General features: G+C 40.1%; 1 protein-coding gene across 1 annotated transcript; it reads right to left on the bottom strand.

Annotated features, from left to right (window-relative positions):
* Window positions 1-908: 908 nt before the first annotated feature.
* On the bottom strand, window positions 909-20,732 carry LOC311021285 (pyridoxal kinase-like). The gene is made up of 11 exons (XM_084021742.1): window positions 20,506-20,732; window positions 13,020-13,074; window positions 9,122-9,226; window positions 8,757-8,840; window positions 6,777-6,811; window positions 6,241-6,326; window positions 5,307-5,352; window positions 5,035-5,146; window positions 4,787-4,923; window positions 4,603-4,669; window positions 909-3,088 (listed from the first exon to the last, which is right to left on the bottom strand). The coding sequence occupies exons 1-11, from the start codon at window positions 20,584-20,586 to the stop codon at window positions 2,973-2,975; spliced, it is 924 nt and encodes a 307-aa protein (XP_083877868.1). The 5' UTR covers window positions 20,587-20,732; the 3' UTR covers window positions 909-2,972.
* Between the last annotated feature and the right edge of the window lie 1,086 nt (window positions 20,733-21,818).

The following is a 21,818-nucleotide window of genomic DNA, read 5'->3' as shown; positions in this document are numbered from 1 at the left end:
ATTCAATATCCTTGGGTTTTGAGTTGTTGGTTTGAAAAAAAAAAAGGATTTGAGGGAAATTGTGATGTTCACAATCCGTCATTTTATAAACCGAACAATTAATTGAAAAATAATTAACAACATCGTTAATTGTATCCTTAAAAAAATAGATTCAAATAGAAACTCTAAGCATTATGCAATCTCAAGTCTTCCTTGTTTCAGGCGCACCGTAGAACAGAAGTTTGCAGTCAGATTCCTCCTTCCTCCCACCTCCTCATCCCTCCTCATCCCTCCTCATCCCTCTCCGCCTCTCCCTCAGTGAGCAGTATCGTGTTGTTATGATGTTAGGTTCCTAAGGCAGTATCACAGTACAGTCCATAGAGAAACAACAGCAGTACAGAATTACACTGGCCTGCCCAGAACCGTACATCCAGCTCAGGTGGGACACTGACGCCATCTGGATATTTCTATTTAAATCCTCCTGTTATTTGGTTTACACTTTCCAAAACTGGATTTTGTTGCCAAAGTTCGTTGAAATTTGAGCTAAGTTCAGTTGAACATTCAAATCAAGAAGTAACAATGAGGGAAAGATTGAGGAAAAGTGTGAAAACTCTCATCTCCTGTGGTGCCCTGATAGCTCAGCGGGCTAAGGCACATGCCAAGTTCCTGCGACATCACTGGTTTGAAACCGGCTCATGACCAATGTCGTCATGTTCTCCTCACCTCTTTCCAATCACACTCCACTGTGGAAAGCAGACAAATTAAATGTATATGTATTAGGGATGCCCCGATACCCCTTTTTTTCAGACCAAGTACAAGTACTTACATTTGGGTACTTGCCGATACAGAGTACCGATATGAGTACTTAATAATGCCATAATAGTTCTTATAATAAGTTCTTATAATAAGAGGGGGGGGGGGAGAGATGAGGTGGTGAGTATGAAGTCAGCAGCTCCAGTGCACTTAAGGAAAGAGTCTGTGAAGCTAGTATCGGAGCACCTTCATGATTACAGTATTGGGCCGATACCCGATGCTGGTATCGGTGCATCCATTTATATATCACTCTGTTTTGGTGTTGTCACCTTGGGCTTGGACATTTTATAGACTATAAATAAATAATAATAGATGGATTAAGCAATAAGAAAAACAAACAGTTATAAAAAAAGGTTAGATCACCAATATTCTATGCTCTGCTAAAAGGGCAACAGTCAAACTTCAGTTTACCTGTGAGAACAGCAGATCTCTAATCATTAAAAATGTTGAGTTATTGCCACAGTGGAGTGTGAGGTGGACTAAAAAGACATTTTCTAGAACAAACATTTACAGAGCTGCTACTAAAAGTGGGCGGGGGTCTCCTTTTACAACTTTTTGAAGCCTCCAGTAAATTCAGTGACACAACTTTCAGATATAGGGTTCTGGGCCAGAGCTGGGCCGGGAACCACCCGGCAGTGATGTGGGTTGATCCTGGCACTGAGGTGGCCAAATTCTGATTGGTCTACTACACAAGTAAAACCGGCCGGGGGTGGCTCAGACAGCTCGGGTTGCCCGTTTTTTCTTTATGTTGTGTTGAGAGATTTAACTACAGTACATACTATGATGAGTAGACAGTTACCTATTACTAACAAGTGACAATGACTGGAGCCTCCAGGGGTGCCAGAATCAACCCAAATGTCTCTGGTTTGGGTGATATTGTAGTGCGTGTGGTCTATAGTACAGTAGCATCAACACAATGGTCCAATAGACAGATCAGATAGAAGATATCATACAGATGGTCCAATACAGTTATAGTACAACATCTATACATCAACTATACATTGTGCGTTTTTTTTTTCTTTGTTATATTTTCAAGGGGTTAGACTTGGTCACCAATACATCACTGCTGTTAGACGGGGAGGGGGTTGAAATAGTGGTGAGCAGAGCCATAGATAAACAGTGTTGGATCATTGTAGTCGTATAGTACTACCACGGTTAGTGCTGCAATCCTGCTACTTGGCAACTGGTGTGGAGGACCAGAGCAAGAGTGCAAGTCTGTCAAAAATATACACGAGTGGAGAGGAGTGGCAGTAATAGAGCAATAAATATTGTTATATGTATTAATTTAGAGGTAGAGTTGAACATTCAGCAGCTGGAATCAGTTCGGATCACTTTTGGGGAACAAATACCGCAATAAAATAGGGGTTGAATTTTTCACCTCACTGCATTGATTTGGATGTCTACTGCAAGGGTACGTTGAGAACACAGCAACATCACTGTTGGGTGTGATTACAGGTACAATAGTGCACTTCTGGCCACACCCCACACAAGTGAAGCAGACTTGAAACCAGAGAGGAACGCAAAAACTGCTTTTCAGTACTCCCCACTGAAGAGCTATAGACCATAGAGTACTACCTTCAACTTGACTTGTACTCTTATTACTCCGAGGCCAAAAAAACAACTAAGGATGCGATATAAAATATGACATCAGCTTTGTCAAAATCTGACTTCAACAGCTTGAAAACAACCTTGAATAGGTTTTAAGGGTTTTCCAATAAACCACATCTTCCTCATATTCTGTCTGTTTTTACGTGTTTTATATACCATGTTATGAGTTATGCTTGTGGACAATTAAACCTTACAGCTTCCTAAAAAAGCAGCAGTGCATTCCACTCACATACCCCGCAACAGGCCTCCACAGTCCAACCTGACCAAACTTTCTGTCTATCCATGGCTCTAGTTCCAAAAGAGGGTTCAGGTAAAAGGGCATAAGAGTATCAGGGCAAGGGTTCGGTTTAAGGGGTTAGGACACTGAGGACTTAAAGGGGTAAAGGGTTTACGGAGAAAGGACTACAGGGGTTACAATACTAAGGGGTTTTAAGGAGTCTGGATAATGAGGTGTTGAAGTTTGGAAATGACAGTCAAGGTTTACAGTGACGAGAGATTCACCGAGATACTGGATTTGAGAGATTTATGGGTGAAGAAGACAAGGTTAGTGTGAGTCTTATGGGTCAGTAATGTTAGGATATGACCGTGGCCTCCGTAACTATAGCAGGGTCTTCTATGTCAGCTTTACTTTGAACCATCCTCAGCTCCAGCTGGGGCGGACTAGGCCTCCGACCAGGACCTGCTAACTCTGAGAGACAGAGGGGTAGGTGGGCCGTGGGCAGATGGAAATGCAGAGACGGATGAGATTACAGCTCATTTGAAAGAATACACAATATGCAATTTTTAAATGTAAAAATAGTTGACATACTCGGTACCAAATCATTGCAATGTAGAGCAGATTCAAGCAGCAGTTTGTGATTGTAAAGGCCCTCACACTCTGGGGGCATTTTTTCATGAGATTGAATGGTACGTCAATAAAAAAAATTTAACTGTTGTTTTTGTTACGAGTAAACAGAACAAGAATATTACACAGCATAAAGGATGATTTTTTGAGCTTTCACACCACGAAACAAGACGGCAAACTTCACTACTCCTTTCAACATTGAGACCAGATCTACTCCGTTCTTTCCTTTCACAATTAAAAGCCCCAGACATATACACCAAGTGACGTTTTACCAGGGGGAATTCCAATTCACCCAGATAATTCAATAATAGCTTAGAGTAGCTCAGACTACTCAGATTACTGAACGCTGCTCTAGGTCAATATAGGATCTTGGTGGTTGGCCCTCTGTGCGTCACAACTGCCAATATGAATAGTTTCCATGAGATATGTTTTCACAGGCGAGTATTTTGCATTCTTGTGTTATTTATTCACCCTTCCCCTGGTGTGTCAGGGCCTTTACAGCGGTAGTTTTTCCTTTTTCCAAAATAAAATGTTCAACAATGAGTGTAGAGTTGTGCTTGGGTCATTATGTTCTCGGTCATTGCTTACATGTGGTGTCACTATTAAAATGGGCAACTATTAATTTGCTTATCAGTGTATGGCAATATCAACACATCTACAGCTGTACCTGCTGGTCCTTCCCTTTCCTATAGGTGGCACCGGGTTGACATGTGAGGAACTGGTCTGATAAACCGCTCTACCTTTTGTGGATAATCTGCAGCTTGCTAAATGTACAGTAAGTGGTGCTTTGAGTGAGTTTCAAGACAGTTCTATAAGGCGATTTGCATCTAAAAATAGAGCCCTCACAGTATTATTATTACGCACTTTTGGTTGCAATCAGTCTAAATTATTCATGAATTGTACTGAACAAAAATATTTCAAGGAGGCTCCATGAGGACTATAGAAGAGGAAAACAGAATCTTTATTAATTATTTTATTTTACATCCCTGCCAGGAAACGAAGGTGTGCTGAAACTATTAAAGTTCATATAGACACTGGGACCCTTGATCAGTCAAGGTAGATATATTTAAAAGGTTACAACATATAGAAGATTTGAGTGTGAATGGCTGTCTGTACAGATTCCACTACACTGAAAGCACCAGAGGGTTATTTTCTTTTTTAATAACCTCTGACAAAACTGCTTTGCTGATGAAACGATTAGGCATCAAATCATTAAAATGCAACAGAATATTGATTTTACTGTAGCTCTCCTATTGATCTTGTTGGGGTTTTATTGTCAGTGGGATAAAAAAAAATTGCATATAGATTTGAGCCAAGTCAAGGTTTTAGGCGTAGATAACAAGCCCCACTCTTCTTACCGTGAGCATACGAAATGGTCCTCTGGATAACATGGTGCATCACTGAAAACGTCTTCTCACACGCCATCTGAGGAGTGAGAATTATTCTTATTATTCAATCAAAATCGAATGTCCCGATGTTGATCATTTTAAACGTTTGTGGTCTGCTCAGTGCAGCTGACTGTCTTCTGTCCTGTTTTTGTACCTTTAGGTCATTAGGGTAGTGACGTGTCCACGCTAGGAGCATAGCAGCAAACAAATCTCCAGTTCCTACGAAGACGGCATCCACTTTGGGAACTTCTATTCGGACTCTCTGTGTTGTCCTGGTGCCGTCGGGACGAACTGAATGGCACAGCAAAGACACAACATTTTGATGGGTTCATTTTGTTTGGCTTGTCTCACAAACATATACATGCAGACACACATGCTCAATAATTCACACGTGTCAAGTACCATGGCGCTGGCTGCCCAACGACACAAGGAAGCGGTCTCCCAGTCTGGACGGCAGATCAGAGGAGGTGATGACCACCGTGTCTGGGCCCATAGCATGGAGAAGGTCCATAACCTACAGACAGTGAGTGAGTGAGATGTTGGCGCCTCTATTTCAGTGTTCAAAGCAAGAAAAATTAAGCAATGTAAGAAGCCAAAAAATACAACGATGGCTTATTCTGTAAACAAAGGAATTATGCAAGAAAGGAAGCTATAAATAGTAAGTGATCCATTACCTCTACAGCATCTTTCTCTGTGCTGATGTTTTTCCCCGTCAATAATCTAAAACACAAACAATTTACCACTGTTTAATAGTAGCACTGTAACATACACTGAAAATAAAGTTAAACAGAAAAACACAGACATTCTGATTAAAGAGTCTAAAGTCCAAAAGAAGACTCATTTTCCAATGTTTGAAATGTCTAATTCTCATGAGTGCAAAAAGGGCAAAGTCAAGTGAGCCTTTAGTGTACAGAAAAACCTTCCATCTGCAGACGTACGGGGCCACCACTAGGTGGAGTAACTTCACAGTGAAGCTGAAGATAGCAGCAGATTGAGTTGAGACTGTGCTATCTGCGAGTAATTTATTCAAGTGTGACTTAATGTTATTGTTTTTCATAAATACAACGTTTTATTTAATGCAAGGAACAACAAAAAAGAAGCCAACAAAAACATGGGAAACTTCTTATAACTGCCCGTTTCTCAATATAGATCAATGAAAATAAGTAATGCAGTTTCATCTCTATTTGATCTACATGTGCAGCCATAAAAAAGATGCTCTTAAGTAAACAACTATCTTAACTTTGAACAAATATTTACAACAAGACTACGTCAGATATAGTACTGAAAGAAAAATACTTAAAAAGCTACGTGGTGTAAAAGGGTAAAACAGGAAAGATAAGAGTGGAGTTACGGTTAGGTGTATTTTTGATTAATTCTTTCCAAAATGTCTGTGACCACAAAATGAAGGTGTTAGATAACATGCATGAGTGGCATTACATAAAGTTGGTTCTAATGCTCTGCTACTAACACAGTTACACTCACTGAGGTGTAGGTTATTTAAACTAAAGTAGAAGATTATCTTGAACAAGAAGACAATTATAGAAATGTGATGCTAGATTTATATCAGTACAACCCTGCAAATCTAAAAAACAAGACACTTATACTCACTCAGCCTCAAACTGGTTAGGAGTAATAATGTCGGCAACGGGAACCACCTTGTTCTTATAGACCGGATAAAGATTCTGAGGAACGTACTGAGGAATGAGACACACAGGTTAGACTCACATAACACAATGAAAACACACAAATATTGCTGCAAAGGAAACAAATAAATGAGTAGTCTCATTTTCTCTTCTTCTTATTTTTTAAAGGTTTTAAATAATGAGCTCTAACGGACATAATAAGGATCTTAATCCCCAAAAATGCACGTTTGCACAATGTAATATATACACACCAACACATGCAGAGTGAGTCACTGTGTATAAGTAGTTCTGTCGGATCTAAATAATCCATCTGTCTCTGAGAAATGAGCCTTGTAACACCCCCCAGAGCACGAACACTCAAAAACAAAATATATACACAGATAAAAACATACACAAGGATGAGCACTAAAGCCCTCCCACACATTATAGAGGCCCCCACACACACACACACATACATACACACACACACACATACATACATACAATTGTCACTAATCTCACCATAGAGCCATGATCACCGAGGACAGGGTCACACACTGAAATGACAAAAACGCATTGAGGAGTATTATTAGTATTATTATCATGTAGAGACACACGACAGGAAAAAAACATTTCTTATGTCAATATGCCAACATACTAATAATGTCTCTATTATTATTATTATTATTATTATTATTATTATTATTATTATTATTATTATTATTATATCTTATTACTTAGCAGTATTGGAGATTCAAATCTTGGATTTGTACTGAGGGTGGCAGCAAAAAATAAAAACACAAGCGTGCAATAGTTAATTTGTTTGGCCATAGCACTGACATACAGCATTATCTCTTTATAAAGTTAATAAGGGAAAGTGGTGGTAAACTGTTGTTAATTTACCATCAAGCAGATTTTAAGTCATGTCTCTGTGCATCTGCCACATGTAAGCAGAAAATGCTCTCTCCTTATTGTTGTGGCCTCCACTAACTCCTGGGGGATATATCTCTCTCTTCTATTCACCAGCTAGTTGCTAACTTTGTTCGTTTGGTTGTCCGAGGAGATGGGTATTGGGTTTACCAGAGCTGGAAGAGTTTTGCTGAAACAAGACAGCAGTGAGAGTGAACTGAAACAGTTGCAGGCTGTAAAACATAAAGTAAACATCATGCATGTCACCCTCTGGTTGATTATCATTTTGAAGAGTGGCAGTAGGGCTTCACTATATCCACTAGAGAGAGGGAGATGATTGGGTCTCGTCCGACATTAATGTCAAGCCACATTAAGATAAATAATGTGATAAATGATTGAATCTGTCTGCTGGGGTATTACCACTGAAACGTTTCAATTTTAATTTGATCCTGTTAATGGATTTTGTTTCACTGTCCCATAGAAAAGCTGCCTAATTCATACTTTTATGACAACTCCAAGTGACAAACCCATCAGGAATTATTTTTTTTAACCTTTTTTAGCTCAAAGCAAAATCTGCTCTCATCAGCACCATTTTCCAGCAACGATAGGAAGCAGTTTTAATCCAAAAAGATTAAATTAATCCACTGTATGCAACCTACCTGTTCCCCTGTGATTGGTGAACACAATGGAGCATCTAGCCACATGAATAAATGGAGCTCAAAACCTATTGAGGACCGACGGGTATTCAATAGTTTGAATTTAGATGCCTCTGTTACCGACAGGTCATGTAATGCACAAGAGTACTGAGTAGCAAAAATAAATAGCTTTTTCATAGCAGTGACCACATCATTTCAGCAATTTCTAAACTGTATTAAAAGAATTGCTGCTAATGCTCTACATCACTGTTAAATCTGGTTATAAACGCTTTTAGCCCCAGCAACATCCCTGCCCTGTGGGGAATGACAGGACCCCCACTTCACAGCGTGACCGGTAACTTCGGCGGATCGTCCTCAGTGTACGATCTGCGGCAATGTCGGCAACCCTATTTCTTTTATGACCTTTAATTATTTTTAGTTTTGCTGTGCCATTACCAGTCATAAAAATACTATATTACAAGTCAAAGTCCTGCATTCAAAATGTTACTTAAATAAAACTACAAAGGTATTGGCACCATAGTATACTTAAAGTTCTAAAAGTAAAAGTATACTCATTATGCAGAATGGCAGTTAAGTGTAAAGTGTAAAGTAATACATTTACAGTAGACCTATATCAATGGATAACCTTAATGTTGCAGCTGGTAAAGGTGGAACTAAGATAATATTGACAGAATCTGTTTAGGCAACAAAACTACTTTGTTAGGTTTATAGAAAGATTGTGGTTGGAGTTCAAATAACTATGGAAGTGGTGTTAAGTATGTAAGTTATGAAACAAATAATCCTGCGTTAGACCCACCCATTCACCACGACCTCCTCCCTATGTGGAGTTTGTCACTATTTATACTACGCCACCCGTCCAGGCTCACGATAGTGCATTACTTTTTGTAGTTATAAGTACGCAGAGTATATGAGAAGTGTAAACCATGAGGTTACTTACCATACACCAGGTTGGGGTTGGCTCTCTTTAGCTCCTGAACAATGTCCACTACCATCTCCAAGAAGGATGTGTCTCTAGTATAGCCTGAATACAACATTATTGTAATCATTAGTTTTAAAACCATTTATCAAGATCCTCAAGATTTTCACTGTGATATTAGCTCAAGTTTGGCTGAACAAAATCTTTACAAGTGCTGACTGTAAAAACATGAACACAGGATTGATTTTATACAATTTCACCCCAGGATTTAAAATCAAGTTTAAATGTTGACATATGGCATCAAGATAAACACAACTGGAGAACTGTGGTGGGTTACTCAGTTACATCAGTGTAGTGTAGTGTAGTATAATAAGTAAGGCATTCACCTGTCAAAACATAGTCATACTGGTGTACGTTGTTGAGTTTGATTCCCTCATAAAGCACATGGAGCTCGTCTGCTGTCAACACCTGGCCTTTCCAATGAGAATAACCTGCAGAGAGAAGAGGAGTAATTGTGTTGCCAAGTTGCTGACTCTAACACTTTGCAATGCTTTTTTTCTATTGTCGTGACACATGAACACCAATACGCACGTGCACAGTATCCATGCATGTTAAATGTCTTGTACTCCACTAACTAACTTGAAAATGACTGCATGACTCCAAAGTGTCATGTGACTTTTTCTTGTAAGAGTGTAGTGTGAACTTCAATGAACTAAAGCACAAAAAAGGGGGGAAATAGACCTAGTCCAAAGACAACACACACACACACACACGTCAGTCTGTAGCCACAGTAAGCAAGGAGCTAAAGGGTGGCTGGGGGAAGACAAGGACATAGACGCCTATACTAACAAATACTCCTACATTGTGTGGAAGGGTTGTATGGAGTATGTGTGCGTATTCATATATCTGTGTATGTGTTAAGTGCTGCATGAACCTATTTTTGATGTGCAGGATTATGACGAGAATGCTAATGTAAGCAAGCATGTGTTAGTGCACGTCTGTCTGCGTATGACATGTTTGCTGCAGGCCGATGATGTCGCAGCTCCAGGTGAGTCACACTCGGGTCACGTGACGGGGGGGGGGGATTCTGGTTGCTAAGTAACAAGCCAGGAGAAAGCCAAAGGGGCTAATAAAGAGAGATGAGCAGTCGGAGTGTTGTGTGTGTGTGTGTGTGTTTGACAGAGAGAGAGAGATAGAGAGAGAGAGACAGAGAGCGAGAGAGAGAGAGAGAGAGAGAGAGAGAGAGAGAGAATGAAGGCAGGCCTACAGATCAGAACTGCCTCTGTCGTCATCATTTGCTGCTGTCGCAATTCCCAACGCTTGCTACTTTTTACTGCCGATTCCTGTCGCTCGCTCTCCAACTCCAGCCATTTTTCTCTCCATCACACGTCTCTACAATTCAATATGCCCTCTCTGTCTCAATATTCACCATCTCCACCCCAGCCACCCCTCCATCCCTCTCAGACACACTTCATCTTCATTGTGTCACACCAAATTACATACTCTCCTTGAAGATATTGAAAATGTTAGCATCCAATACACAAGATCTGATTAAACAGGCACCAGAGTCTCAGGCGTTTTTATATTAAGGTCACTGAAACCAATACAATTCAAACCATAATGTGAGGATTTTTTCACATCGAGGAATCTTGACGCTGTCCCCATCTCTTCTCTGTACGTGGGGCCATAATAACAGTGACCATGAAACATATGACTACAATAGTAATTCTTATCTTAGCTTTATCAGTGCCTGGAGATTTTAATTGGACTAAGATTTAGCTCTGAATCCTGTCCAGGCAATGTTTTATCAGACAAGAGCTCTGCGAGAAACTACAGTAAATACAGCCCCGGTGTCTGAAGATTCTCAGACATCCTCCTGATATAATAAAATGATGTGCAGTGTTTTGGCACTCTTCAAACTCATGATCTGTTAATCAAACTTTGCATGCCCCTACCTAAACAGCCACTGGGCTGAATAAATTAGGAACATATTTTACCATTCCCCACACAAACTTCAAAACCAACAAAGTCACATCTACCTTAACCACCCAATGAGCCCCCTACAAAACAAACACAAACATCCCCCCTCACCCTTACACCCTTAAGGGTTAGGGGTTAGCCACACCTAAGTAATCATTGACACATGAATCAACTGCAAATAAAGATCCTGTACTGAGAAAGCATTCTTGTTACAACCTTCAGCAAATGATGCAACAAAAAACACACACCACAGCTCTCGGTCCAGCTTTGGTCACATGCTCTATGAATAGATGGTTAACTCTGATTTTGAAGTTGTGCATTTTACAACTTTTACATCCTAATGATTTAAATAATGGTTAAGTCTCTGGATTATCTTGAGTTTCTATAAAATAAATAAATAAAATAACGTTTTTCAACTCATCAAGAGTGTCGAGAAACTTTTACTTCAAAGTCAACATTGTCCATTTCAATAACAATGAAATGAACTAACCAACTAACCTGGCTGATCTCAAACAGCCATTCACAAGTGTAGAAACAAAACTCCATTATCAATACGATGTTGAACAGCTTGCTGACCTTTGCTGCTTGAATGCAACCGAGTCAGGTGTAATTATGTAGAGTTATGATTAAATCTATTCTCAAACTAGACAAAATGAAAAACTAGACAACCATAACATGAGAAGGTCAAGGTCATCCACCATGTACTGTAAAAGGATTACAAAAAACAGAGCAGCCAGCAACATTATTAACTAAATACGGTATTTACAAGAGAGTGGCGCACACTATGCTGGTTAAACTCATGTTCCAGAAGCGAAACCTAAAACAATTCTTCTGTTGGAAGTTACTTTTACAACCCCTTAGTCTACATAGAGAACTGGAAAAAGCAATTTTCATAAAAGGCAAACAACCAACTGTCTTTTAGTTAACATAAATATCTAAAAGCAGTGAAAAGTGAATTTAATTTTTGTCTATATTCCTCTTTATGTTGATGGCAGGTGTCCCTTACAAATAAAATAAGCTGAGAGTTTAACTTGTCAGCCTCAAACGAAATGTAATCTAAACTCTGTCATAACATACTGATCCTGTGGGGATTTCTGTTGGATCCACTATGAAACAACGAGCAACAGCTGGGCAGATGTGTTTGTTATCACAGCTGGTTCATTCTTCAAGTTCAGTTTGCATGAATAACAAGAGCTGAGACCATCCATCAGTATAAAAGTGTAAAACAGTGCAGATAACTTATTAATGGGACTGGAAATTAGATCAAAATATTACAAAAGGGACGATGCAGACAACCTCTCTGGGCCGTTCAGTAAAAAGATGCATCATTAGTCCAAGTTTCTTCTAAATTATAAGTGTTGCAATTGTGCCTTTTGAAAAATGTAAATTTTGTATTTCTTTAATTGCATATCAATGATTACATAAGATTAGTTAAGTGCTATATACAGTTAATTAACATTACTATTCTTATTGTTTAAATATATAACATTTTGCTGTGTTCGCAAGGCTGCTGCATCAGCAAAGAGTATTTGGACACCGTGCGGGCAAAAACAAGCAGGATGTGCAGCTCATTCTCATTCCCAGGTCGCTTTGACATTCACAATGTTTCTGGATAAATATTAATACATTAAAAATGTTCAAAACAAGCTGAGAGCTTTCTTTGTTGATTATCTTTCCTCTTGTAGATTTAAATTGTATCAGTAGTTCAGTACTTACTGAGATGTGCTGATGTTTAAAACAAAAATATCAATAGAGTAGAAAGAAATATTGACTTTTAGTCCTTAATAAAATCCTAGCAATAATGGAACTCAAACTTTCATTAGACCCTCCTCATCTGATACGTTAAATGCTCACATCCTTTCCCCTTATAAATTGAAAGTCTTCAGGCTCAAGAGACTGAGAGTTTCTCTAGAGCCTCAGGTGTTTTCTGAAAAGTACTGCTCTAGATGAGCTAACTGATCTTGGCATTTTTGCTTTATCTGAATAAGACAAGCAGCATCCGAGATGTCCCACGGTGGAGAGAGAAAGCTTGTATAAAACATGGAGTCTGTCCCCTGCAGCTACTTCTGTGTTTGAGAGCTGCTGTGGTGTCAGCCACTGAAGTCACTGACCTCGCCAAAAAACTCAACTCACTCGGCTGTCGACTCGTCATCCTGAACACGACTACAACTGTCTCTCTAACACCTCATCACGACACCAGAGGCTCTGACTGACTCATACACTCCCACATACACTGACTGAGCTCAGACACAGCACACCCACAGCACACACACACAAATAAATACCCTACTTCATCCATCTTACCTGTATGGTTGGAAAACTGGACAGAGTTAATGGAGTCCACCTCAAAGCCTAAAACCTGGAAGACAGACACAGGAAACAGAGCAGCTGTAAGGACAGATTAGGGGTAACAGCCACACTTAAAACTAATTGGACAGTTCAGGTGTTTGACAGACTTGCAGGTCAGGTGTTGAAATAAACATACCACACTTTCGCACACACAATATGCAAAACAGAACAATAGAAAACTGGTACAAGGCATTTGATACTATAAACTTGCTGAGCAAAATTTTAAAAACAATAACAAATAACTGATTTTTTGGCTACTTGAAGGAAGCAGAAACAAGCATTTAACACAAGGGGTAACAAGTAACAGCAAATACACCCAGTAGATATGGAGCATGCCCATTTAGAGTCGTGTTTCTGTCCACATGATGAATGGAAGCACAATATTCACTCTCCTTTTTTGGTCTCCACCAACTCCTCAGCAAAATATCTGTCTCTCTAGCTACTGAATCCATTATGTTCACAAGCTAGTTGTCAACTTTGCATTTGTCTGACAGCGACACTGTAAGAGTGGTGAGACTGAACGAAAAACAGAAAAACTACAGGAAAACCAAAACAGTGAGCTGAACAAGTCTATACAGCCCCTTAAGAGTTGAGTTTTCTCTTCTGAAAACATGAATAGGCATAAAAGTATCAAATTATATAAATGTGTTGGAATAAATACATATTTATACACATATTGTAGCATTTTTCTCATCAGCATAATTGCAGCATTTAAACATCTTGGATAATGGCGATAAAAACAACATCCTCTGTTAAACTACAGCTGAAATGTGCAGATGCACAGATCTGGAACACCTACATAGGCTAATTCAAGTCTTGGTGTCTTCCTGTCTCTTGTAATTTTTAATCATTTTTTTTTTAAATTACCAGAGAAAAAGAAAGTCACAAAGACTTGTCACCCATCCACACGCGCCTTCAATTGTTATCGGAATTACTTTATTTAATTGGGCTGAAACAGCAAGCACGCAGACTGAATGAGTTCTTTGTTCTTCTCAATTGACTGCAACTTTGAGATACAAGAATCTGCTTTCAGAGGGGAGAGACAGTGATTCACCCTCTTTGACCTTGAGCTTGTCGATGCTCTGGCTATTGCTGTCTGCCAGATGAAACTTTTTAAACATGTATTCTGAAAGGTGTATTTGCATCATCAGCACGAGGCATTCAGCAGATATGCTGAGCTCTGAATGGTGTTTTTTTTAAAGACTGTACTGTAAGAAGACACCCTTGGTGGACCTACATAAGTATGAATGATGCAAAATTAATCATTCTTTATGATTTTTGGTTGAAATCAAAGGGTGAAGCCCATATGTCTCAGAAGCCCAGCAAGCCGTTAGCAAGCCAATCTCTTTCATGCAATAGAGAAGTGGGAAAGGAAACAAATGTGTTGTGTGTGCTTTGGAAAAAAGTGAACTGAAAACAAGCTCCTAAGTAAAGTGCCATAAAGTGCCATTGGCCACACTAAACTACAACTCATGAGTTTTATTTCTGGTGTGGTCAGGGGTCAAATTAGCAAGACTGGTAGAAATAAAAGGTGGGGTGTTTGTCTTTCTGCATGACTGACAAACCCATTGTGCTGCAATAAAACTAGTCTAACCTCATAATCTTGCAGCTCGGAGGACCATAACTTTAAATAAATGCAAATTCCCATTCAAGAGAAACGATGCTTGATACCCACAGACAAATAAATATCACTTAGCCGTTCAGCCGCCTTACATTGACTTGCAGTTGACTGTAGATTGATTTTGAGGGTTTGATGCTCGCCTATAGCTCCATTGTATTTATGGCTGACTAATGTAGATGGGGCTATGAATGCTGCTGGAATTAAAAAATAATATTTAGCAAATCTCTAATCAAATCTAGCAAAGCCCTCCTCGCCTTGGCCTAAACTAATGCTTTTGTCACATGAAGTCTGATGAACAATAATGTTTTCTGAATCACAATCTCATCATCAGAAATAGCTGACAGCGATGCACACACGGATATAAATGCTGCACGCCCGATAGCACTCGGTGAAATGAAAACAAAGATATAGATGGACCTTGAGAAGCGATGCAGTCATGACAAAGATGCATTCATGCTGCTTGTTGCTGCTAGCTAGATCAACCCGCGTTTCCATCGGCTTATTCATTTGGAACGAGACCAACAGCAGGATGTACATTCTGGAGAATGTCAATGTGGTTGTTTTACTTTCTGTTAAAAAGTGTACAATTTGAGGTAATTCATTTGTGCCTACGCTTAATTATTACTTAGCAAGAAAGCTGTCACCTGTTGGTAAAAGCAAATTAATTGGTAATGTTTTTGTAACGCCCTCTAGTGGACAGGAAGTAAAACATCCACATTGCTGATAACGGCATTGGCAATGTATAAGCCTGTGTAGTGTAGTAAATATTAATAATAGACTGAATTTCAGCATGAAAACTTAGAATATAATATAATTTGATATATTTGAATATTGAAAAAAATATGGAATGAAATTCATGTAGGATTAAAGAGGAAAATTGACAGCTCAAATGCTATTTAGGTAACATTGTTTTCTCATTCTATTCACAAGCCTCTAATCAGGGATTCAGATAGACTGTTTACAATGCCGCTGACTGGGAAGCAGCGTCGGAGACGGAGGAGAGGATATAAACAAAAATATAAACATTTTGCCTTTTTTGAGGAAACACTTCAACACTTACGGTAATTACCAGATGAGCACGGCCTCTTGCAACTGACGAATGTAGAGTTTCTGTAATTAACATGAGTAACAGTACAGGCTGATCACATCTGAGTCAACATAAATGCTGTATTTACTGCATCGGGATTTAGCAGGCAGAGTGCCTTAGATTATGATCAGGTTCTCTATACGTGTTCATTTGCAAACATTACTGACAGACGTCTATGTTGAAAGTGTTTCCATGTGTGCATGTGCCATATTTTGGTTCCTGCACAAGCCTATAAATGACACTTTTCAACATTGTCATATTGTATGAAAATGTTTTTCATTGCAATCTACAATATGTCTCTTATTCAGTCTATAAAATGGCAATATAAAATTAGCTCCAAAACAAATTGGCAAAACTTTATTTACAAAAAAACAAAAAAACAATGCCAGCTGCATGTATAAAATTACATAAAAGTTTTTTTCCCTCTTTTTCTTATGTGGTGGCAAGACGTTACCAGTGCCTGCTTTGCTGCCGTCCAGCTGGCACAGCCGAGTGGCTGTTTTTTTTGTTTTGGCACATTTGGCATACCTTTACCGCTGTACTGTGCTGACAGCGCCATAACATGGACCTAATGTTGCGGTTGTTACAAATGACAGAAATCCACTGAGTACAATGCATGTTAGGTCTTTTCCATGAAGACACCAGTCAGAGTTTTGTCAAGAGCCGGAGGCGGGACTTAATCTGCCAGAGGTGACAGCCGCATAATTTCTCTATGCAGAAAAAAACATGTATAAATAATTTTCAGCTCTAATTTGTAGTTTAAGCACAATAAGCAGCAATAACCCTTGAATACAGGCTTTTCTGACTACAAACCATGTATTTTCTCACAAGGCTTCCTTTAAAGGGTATTTTGCAAATTTACATCAAAAACTAAATTTGCACCCTGTTAGTATGTTGCAAGGCACTTATTTTTTCCCCATCAAGTGTGAATCCTAAAAGCTTTTTCTTACATTTAAAAGAATAAAGATTCACTCTTAGGAGAGCAGAATAGAGAACAACTGTAGAGACCCATGTCAGCAAATATCCAACTGGCTGAAGTGTCCTTGAGCAAAAAACTACATCCCTGCTGGGACACACCTGCTTGTGATGTCGGGATGTTTTTACTTAAAGGGTGAGAAGCAAATAGAAATTGTCCCTCTGACGTCCCTAGACTACGTCAACAACCTACTTAGCTCTGCTCTTAAGCAGTGTTACCTTGTTTTTGAATGAGCAGCAGTTTGGCTCCAGTTGTAATTGCATTTGGGAGGAAATCACAGAGGACTAAACTAATTAAATGTAACTCATTATACCATAAAATGCTGTAGAATGCTGTCAAATTTGGTGACAGAAGACAGCACACCTGAATTGTGTTCCTATGTAAAAACTGAATCTATCCAGTGGAGCTAGAAGGCAGCCTGTCTCCATCGTCAGTGACGTAAACAGGAGGAATCCTGTGGCAGCCAATCAGAGCTTTGCTTCCTTACAGTCTCCTGCCTTCTGACAGGCCTGAGATTCACTGTCCATTCAGCACAGAGAGAGGGATGCCCTGCACGCTTGATGACATCATCATCACCATCATCATCTTTATTTTAAACACAAACCGATTGTGACTCTGCATAGTGAGAGCTCTTTCACTGGCCTGTGGGTTTCCTGTTTGTTCGTTTAAATATGTTGACACTGAACTTCGGTGTAACCTAGTTTGGTTAAGCACTAGCCTGCACCCTTTAGTAAGCTGAACTGGTAAACAATATTTTAACATTACCCTGGAACAAAGGCTAAAATCATCCATAGTAGTTGGACATTAGTAGCTGCACTGAACTCTGTGACATGCATGAAAGCCCAACAGCCATTAGGATAACCACAAAATACATCCAAGGACGCAGCAGGCTAAAAATAGACTCGGCACTTCTCATCACAAGTGACCGTCTTTCAGGATGATGGGACATGTACTGAAGGCCTATAAGAACTGCACAACCACTACTGCTTATTGCTGGTGGAAAATTTGAAACTATTCCAGCATCATTGGCATCGTCATCGTACCAATTAAAGACCCAATGCAATCACTGTTATCATACCGACGACATTTGGGATCATAAACGAATAATGACCACTTTCATTGCCGGGAGGAGCTAATAACATTGATGTCCTTTCACATATCAAATAAATAGCTTCTTAATGTATAGCACCTTCTGGTAGTTATGTCTTCTTTTAAAGCACTCAGTAAACTTTGCCTCAGCTTTATTACTACTGTTAATGTATGTAATGACTCAACAGCAAACTCACTAGTTCCATATGGTCTTACGAGATTGGGAGCATTTCGAATGCTAGTCAACGGCTCTCAACATGGCGACGGTGAGCCGACAGTTCACAGCTAATGGTGCTAAAAGGGCTTAAAGTGCAAACACTGAAATCAGCGAAAGTGCTGACAGAGCCAACAGAGTTTACCCGATGGGGAACCGGAGGGTGGGTGGTATGTTTCGTCAAGATGCTGTCGGTCGGGGCTGTGTTATGAGCCATAACCGAGAGAGCAGTGCAGAACAGCTGCCATGATCAAACCAATTGCACTGAAAGCACATACTTGCCCGCTATGTCAAGACATGAGAAGCTCAGATTACAACTCACACTGAGGGAGAGCAACTTCCTTCTCTGCTCAGGTAGACGTTATTCCACTATATCTTTACATGACAAATACTTGTTTGCTGCTCAATTTAAGTTTAGAATGTTGAATACAGTTCCTTTAACCTAAAGGACAAGATGCACGTTGAGCCACTCAAAAGCAACACCCGACAATTTTGCGTTACAATCCACTTTGCTATTCAGGTAAATTGACTGATGCCTACTACCCTCCCTTTCCTTCAGATGACCTCCCGATCAGGGGTGAGAGTCCAATAAATAATGTACCAAGAGCCTGATATCATATTATACAAAGAAAACAAAGATTAAACCTCAATTTGCACAGTTTAACGATTATTGAGATAAACCTTTAACATAATGTCACTAGCCAGCATCGTATAACAATAAAATACACTACCCAGTAGTGCTGGACGGTATGGCCTGAAATCTATATTATGATAAATTAGCAGATTTACACCAATGACTATTAGTATAACAATGATTATTTTTACATTAATCAGGGCAAGTACTCCCTTTCTCATGTTGACTCACTTCTGATGCGTCTTGATTAATTACCGGGTCAAGATGTTGGACTGTTAGGTACTTGTTTGGCTGACCTTTGTCACTGGTTGTGATAACCGTAAGATTCATAACTTAGGTCTAAATGCTCACAAGATGGAAGGGGGGTGACCAGGTGATTTTGAAAAATGCAAATTTTAAGACCAATAGACAATTAATTGGTGTAAACAAAGAGGAAAACATCCCGCTAAAGAGGCAACATTTAGCAGAAATTAATACACTTCTTTATTCACTGCGATACCCACGGATTTCAGTGTCACTGAACTGTATAGACAACTAAGTTGGCTCTTAAGTGTGCGGTATTTAAGCTTTTGTAACGAAAAACAAAATGTACACATGTGCAATTATTCTTAGAAAAACAGCCACAATCTGGCAAAATGTTCAACTCTCAGAAACAAGAATGGCTACTATTTCAGTGGTAAAGGAAGAAAACATCCTTGATCAACTCTTTTTTTCCTCCCATTCAGAGCCAGTTTAACACTAACAGCAGGAAATAGCGGTATTGATTACTTGTCCATCTTGTAGTAGGGACTTACAGGTTATCAGTGCAGGAGGCTGGATTTGTGTCCATCTAGATGCTCCCATACACATCATGACCGTTAACAGCTGTCTGACTGTGAGCAAACGATGGCAATCTGAGGCACCAACACTGACTGGTCAACAGGCTTACTGCTGGGTACATTTCCCCTCTTACCCTTAAGATTATCATTAGCTTGCTACTTTGCAACCCTGCTGGCTGGAGAACACTCTCACTGACGAGGCTAACTGAGGACTGAGACTGAAAAGCCTGTTTCACCACAGTTATCTTCATTCTCAGCACTCAGGGGTCATTTAATTAACACCAGGAGGGCCATTATCATACGCAACTCGAGTTGCGCTCCACCTCTAGCATTAAGTTGCTCTATAGTCGGGTATTTGTTATTCGTTTGTACCCACGTCATGAATCCTCGTGATGAATAAAACAGAAAAACACCTCGATCCAATCCGTTATCAGACACCTCCCAGTGACAGGTGTCGTGCCACCATTTCTCCCCCAGATAAAGCGCTCTTCCTCGTCACATCGTCAAATAAATGAATAAGATGTGGACAACAAGAAAACAACATGCTGCCATGATTTTATCCATAATTCACATCTTTCAATGAAACGTCTGAGGACTAACATTAGCTACATGGAGGGAACAGTAAACACAATTTGCACGTTCATTGCTTGACATCTTGGTGACGAAACTGTTATTTAGGGGGTTTTCACAGCACGTCTAGCGACACCATGGATAATAGTATTTTACGCTATAGAATAGCAACTAACCGCGGCCACATATTAACTCATCCATAGGCGGTTTAGGCGGATGACCGATTTGTGTTAGCAAAGATTGTACGAACTTTGTACGACGTGCTATAGCGTGTACCTTTAAAACAAAACGGTATTTATACGACACAGTTTACCGCTGGTGGAAAGTCGTAGTCAGATTTTTTTGTGGCAAGTGTGTCAGAGAGGGTCGTGTCCTAAAACGGGTGTATCGTCGCCCGTTGTCCGATAACGGGTGCATGCGCGCTGTGCTTACCTGTAATGGGAAAGAGGCGCTCTTGTTGCCCACATAGCCCCGGACTACGTGGCTCTGTATGGACAGAACACGGCATTCCATGGCGGCTCCCGGTCAGCCGAGGTGGGACGCAGATAATCCGTTACTTCAACGCCAAACACGTCAACACATAACCGCACCGAAAAACTAAATTCGGAGACAACGCCGACAGTTCGGAAGCAACGTTAGCTAGCTAGCTAACCAGCTGTGTGGCTGTGAGCGCGTGTGGTGGTTGTAGCGGGTGATGTGCAGTGAGTGTATGTGATGGGTAAGAGAGAGCGCGTGCGGCTCGACACACAGACACGCGCGGACGCACACACACACTCAAACAGCGGTCTGGCAACGACCGTTAAGGTGTTATTGGTGTTGTCCGTTAACGTGTAGCCCACTAAGAAATCCCAAAAGTGTGTTACGAGCAGATCGGACAACCGAGGGGTCACGTGCAGTTTCACTTACACTGAAGGACAAAACAGACACACGCACACGCGCACGCACGCCAGCTGGTATTGTGCGCAGGCATTCTGAGTGACCGCCTAAATCGGATGACGTCACCAGAGGGCCACTAAGCGCATGAAGTGCATCCTGATCAACACAGCTGGAATTGAATGAATGTGACTGACAACTCTCCCCTATTTTCTACTAATTTATTCTATTCTGTCACTCCACTTTACATAGTCGGATTATTCGAGAAATAGTTTATATTAACGTATTACTCAGATGTGTTTATGTTGCATTGAGAGAGACAGAGAGAGAGAGAGAGAGAGAGAGAGAGAGAGAGAGAGAGAGAGAGAGAGAGAGAGAGAGAGAGTGTGTGTGTGTGTGTGTGTGTGTGTGTGTGTGTGGTTGTGACTCACACCATCTCTATCTCAGAGTCGTGACTGAGGGGGGGATCTGACTTGGCAAAGACTGCTTCTGTCACAACACAGTCAACAGCGATGCTGCTTAATAACACACGTACGGACACATTTTGCCAAATGCAGCTAAGAGCAAGAAATAACCAAAAATAGGCATAGAAAATTTGGGGCATAGAAAGGTAGACAGAGACAAATGAAGCCAAATGGAGAGAGCTCCACCTGCAGTTCACCTAGGCTTTGACTGGTCGATGACTATGTGACATGTTGATTGCATTTCACATAAACATAAACACACATCCTGAACCTCAGAGAACACAACACTTACTACTTTGAAAGTGCTGCTTTGATCAAATGTAACATAACTATATGTTATTGAAGAGAAAACAGTGGAAGAAATACATTTCCATTATATTTAGGAATGCATCATTTAAAATGTCATCT

The sequence above is a fragment of the Eutrigla gurnardus genome (genome assembly GCF_963514095.1).
Source record: "Eutrigla gurnardus genome assembly, chromosome: 11".
Classification (NCBI taxonomy): domain Eukaryota; kingdom Metazoa; phylum Chordata; class Actinopteri; order Perciformes; family Triglidae; genus Eutrigla; species Eutrigla gurnardus.
This window is presented reverse-complemented; position numbering and strand designations above follow the sequence as displayed.

Coding starts and splice junctions, on each gene's coding strand:
- LOC311021285 (XM_084021742.1), bottom strand. CDS start 20,586: ATGGAATGCCGTGTTCTGTCCATACAGAGCCACGTAGTCCGGGGCTAT. Junction 6,812..8,756: donor CAACCCCAACCTGGTGTATG/GTAAGTAACCTC, acceptor TTGTCATTTCAG/TGTGTGACCCTGTCCTCGGT. Junction 3,089..4,602: donor GACCATTTCGTATGCTCACG/GTAAGAAGAGTG, acceptor TCTGTCTCTCAG/AGTTAGCAGGTCCTGGTCGG.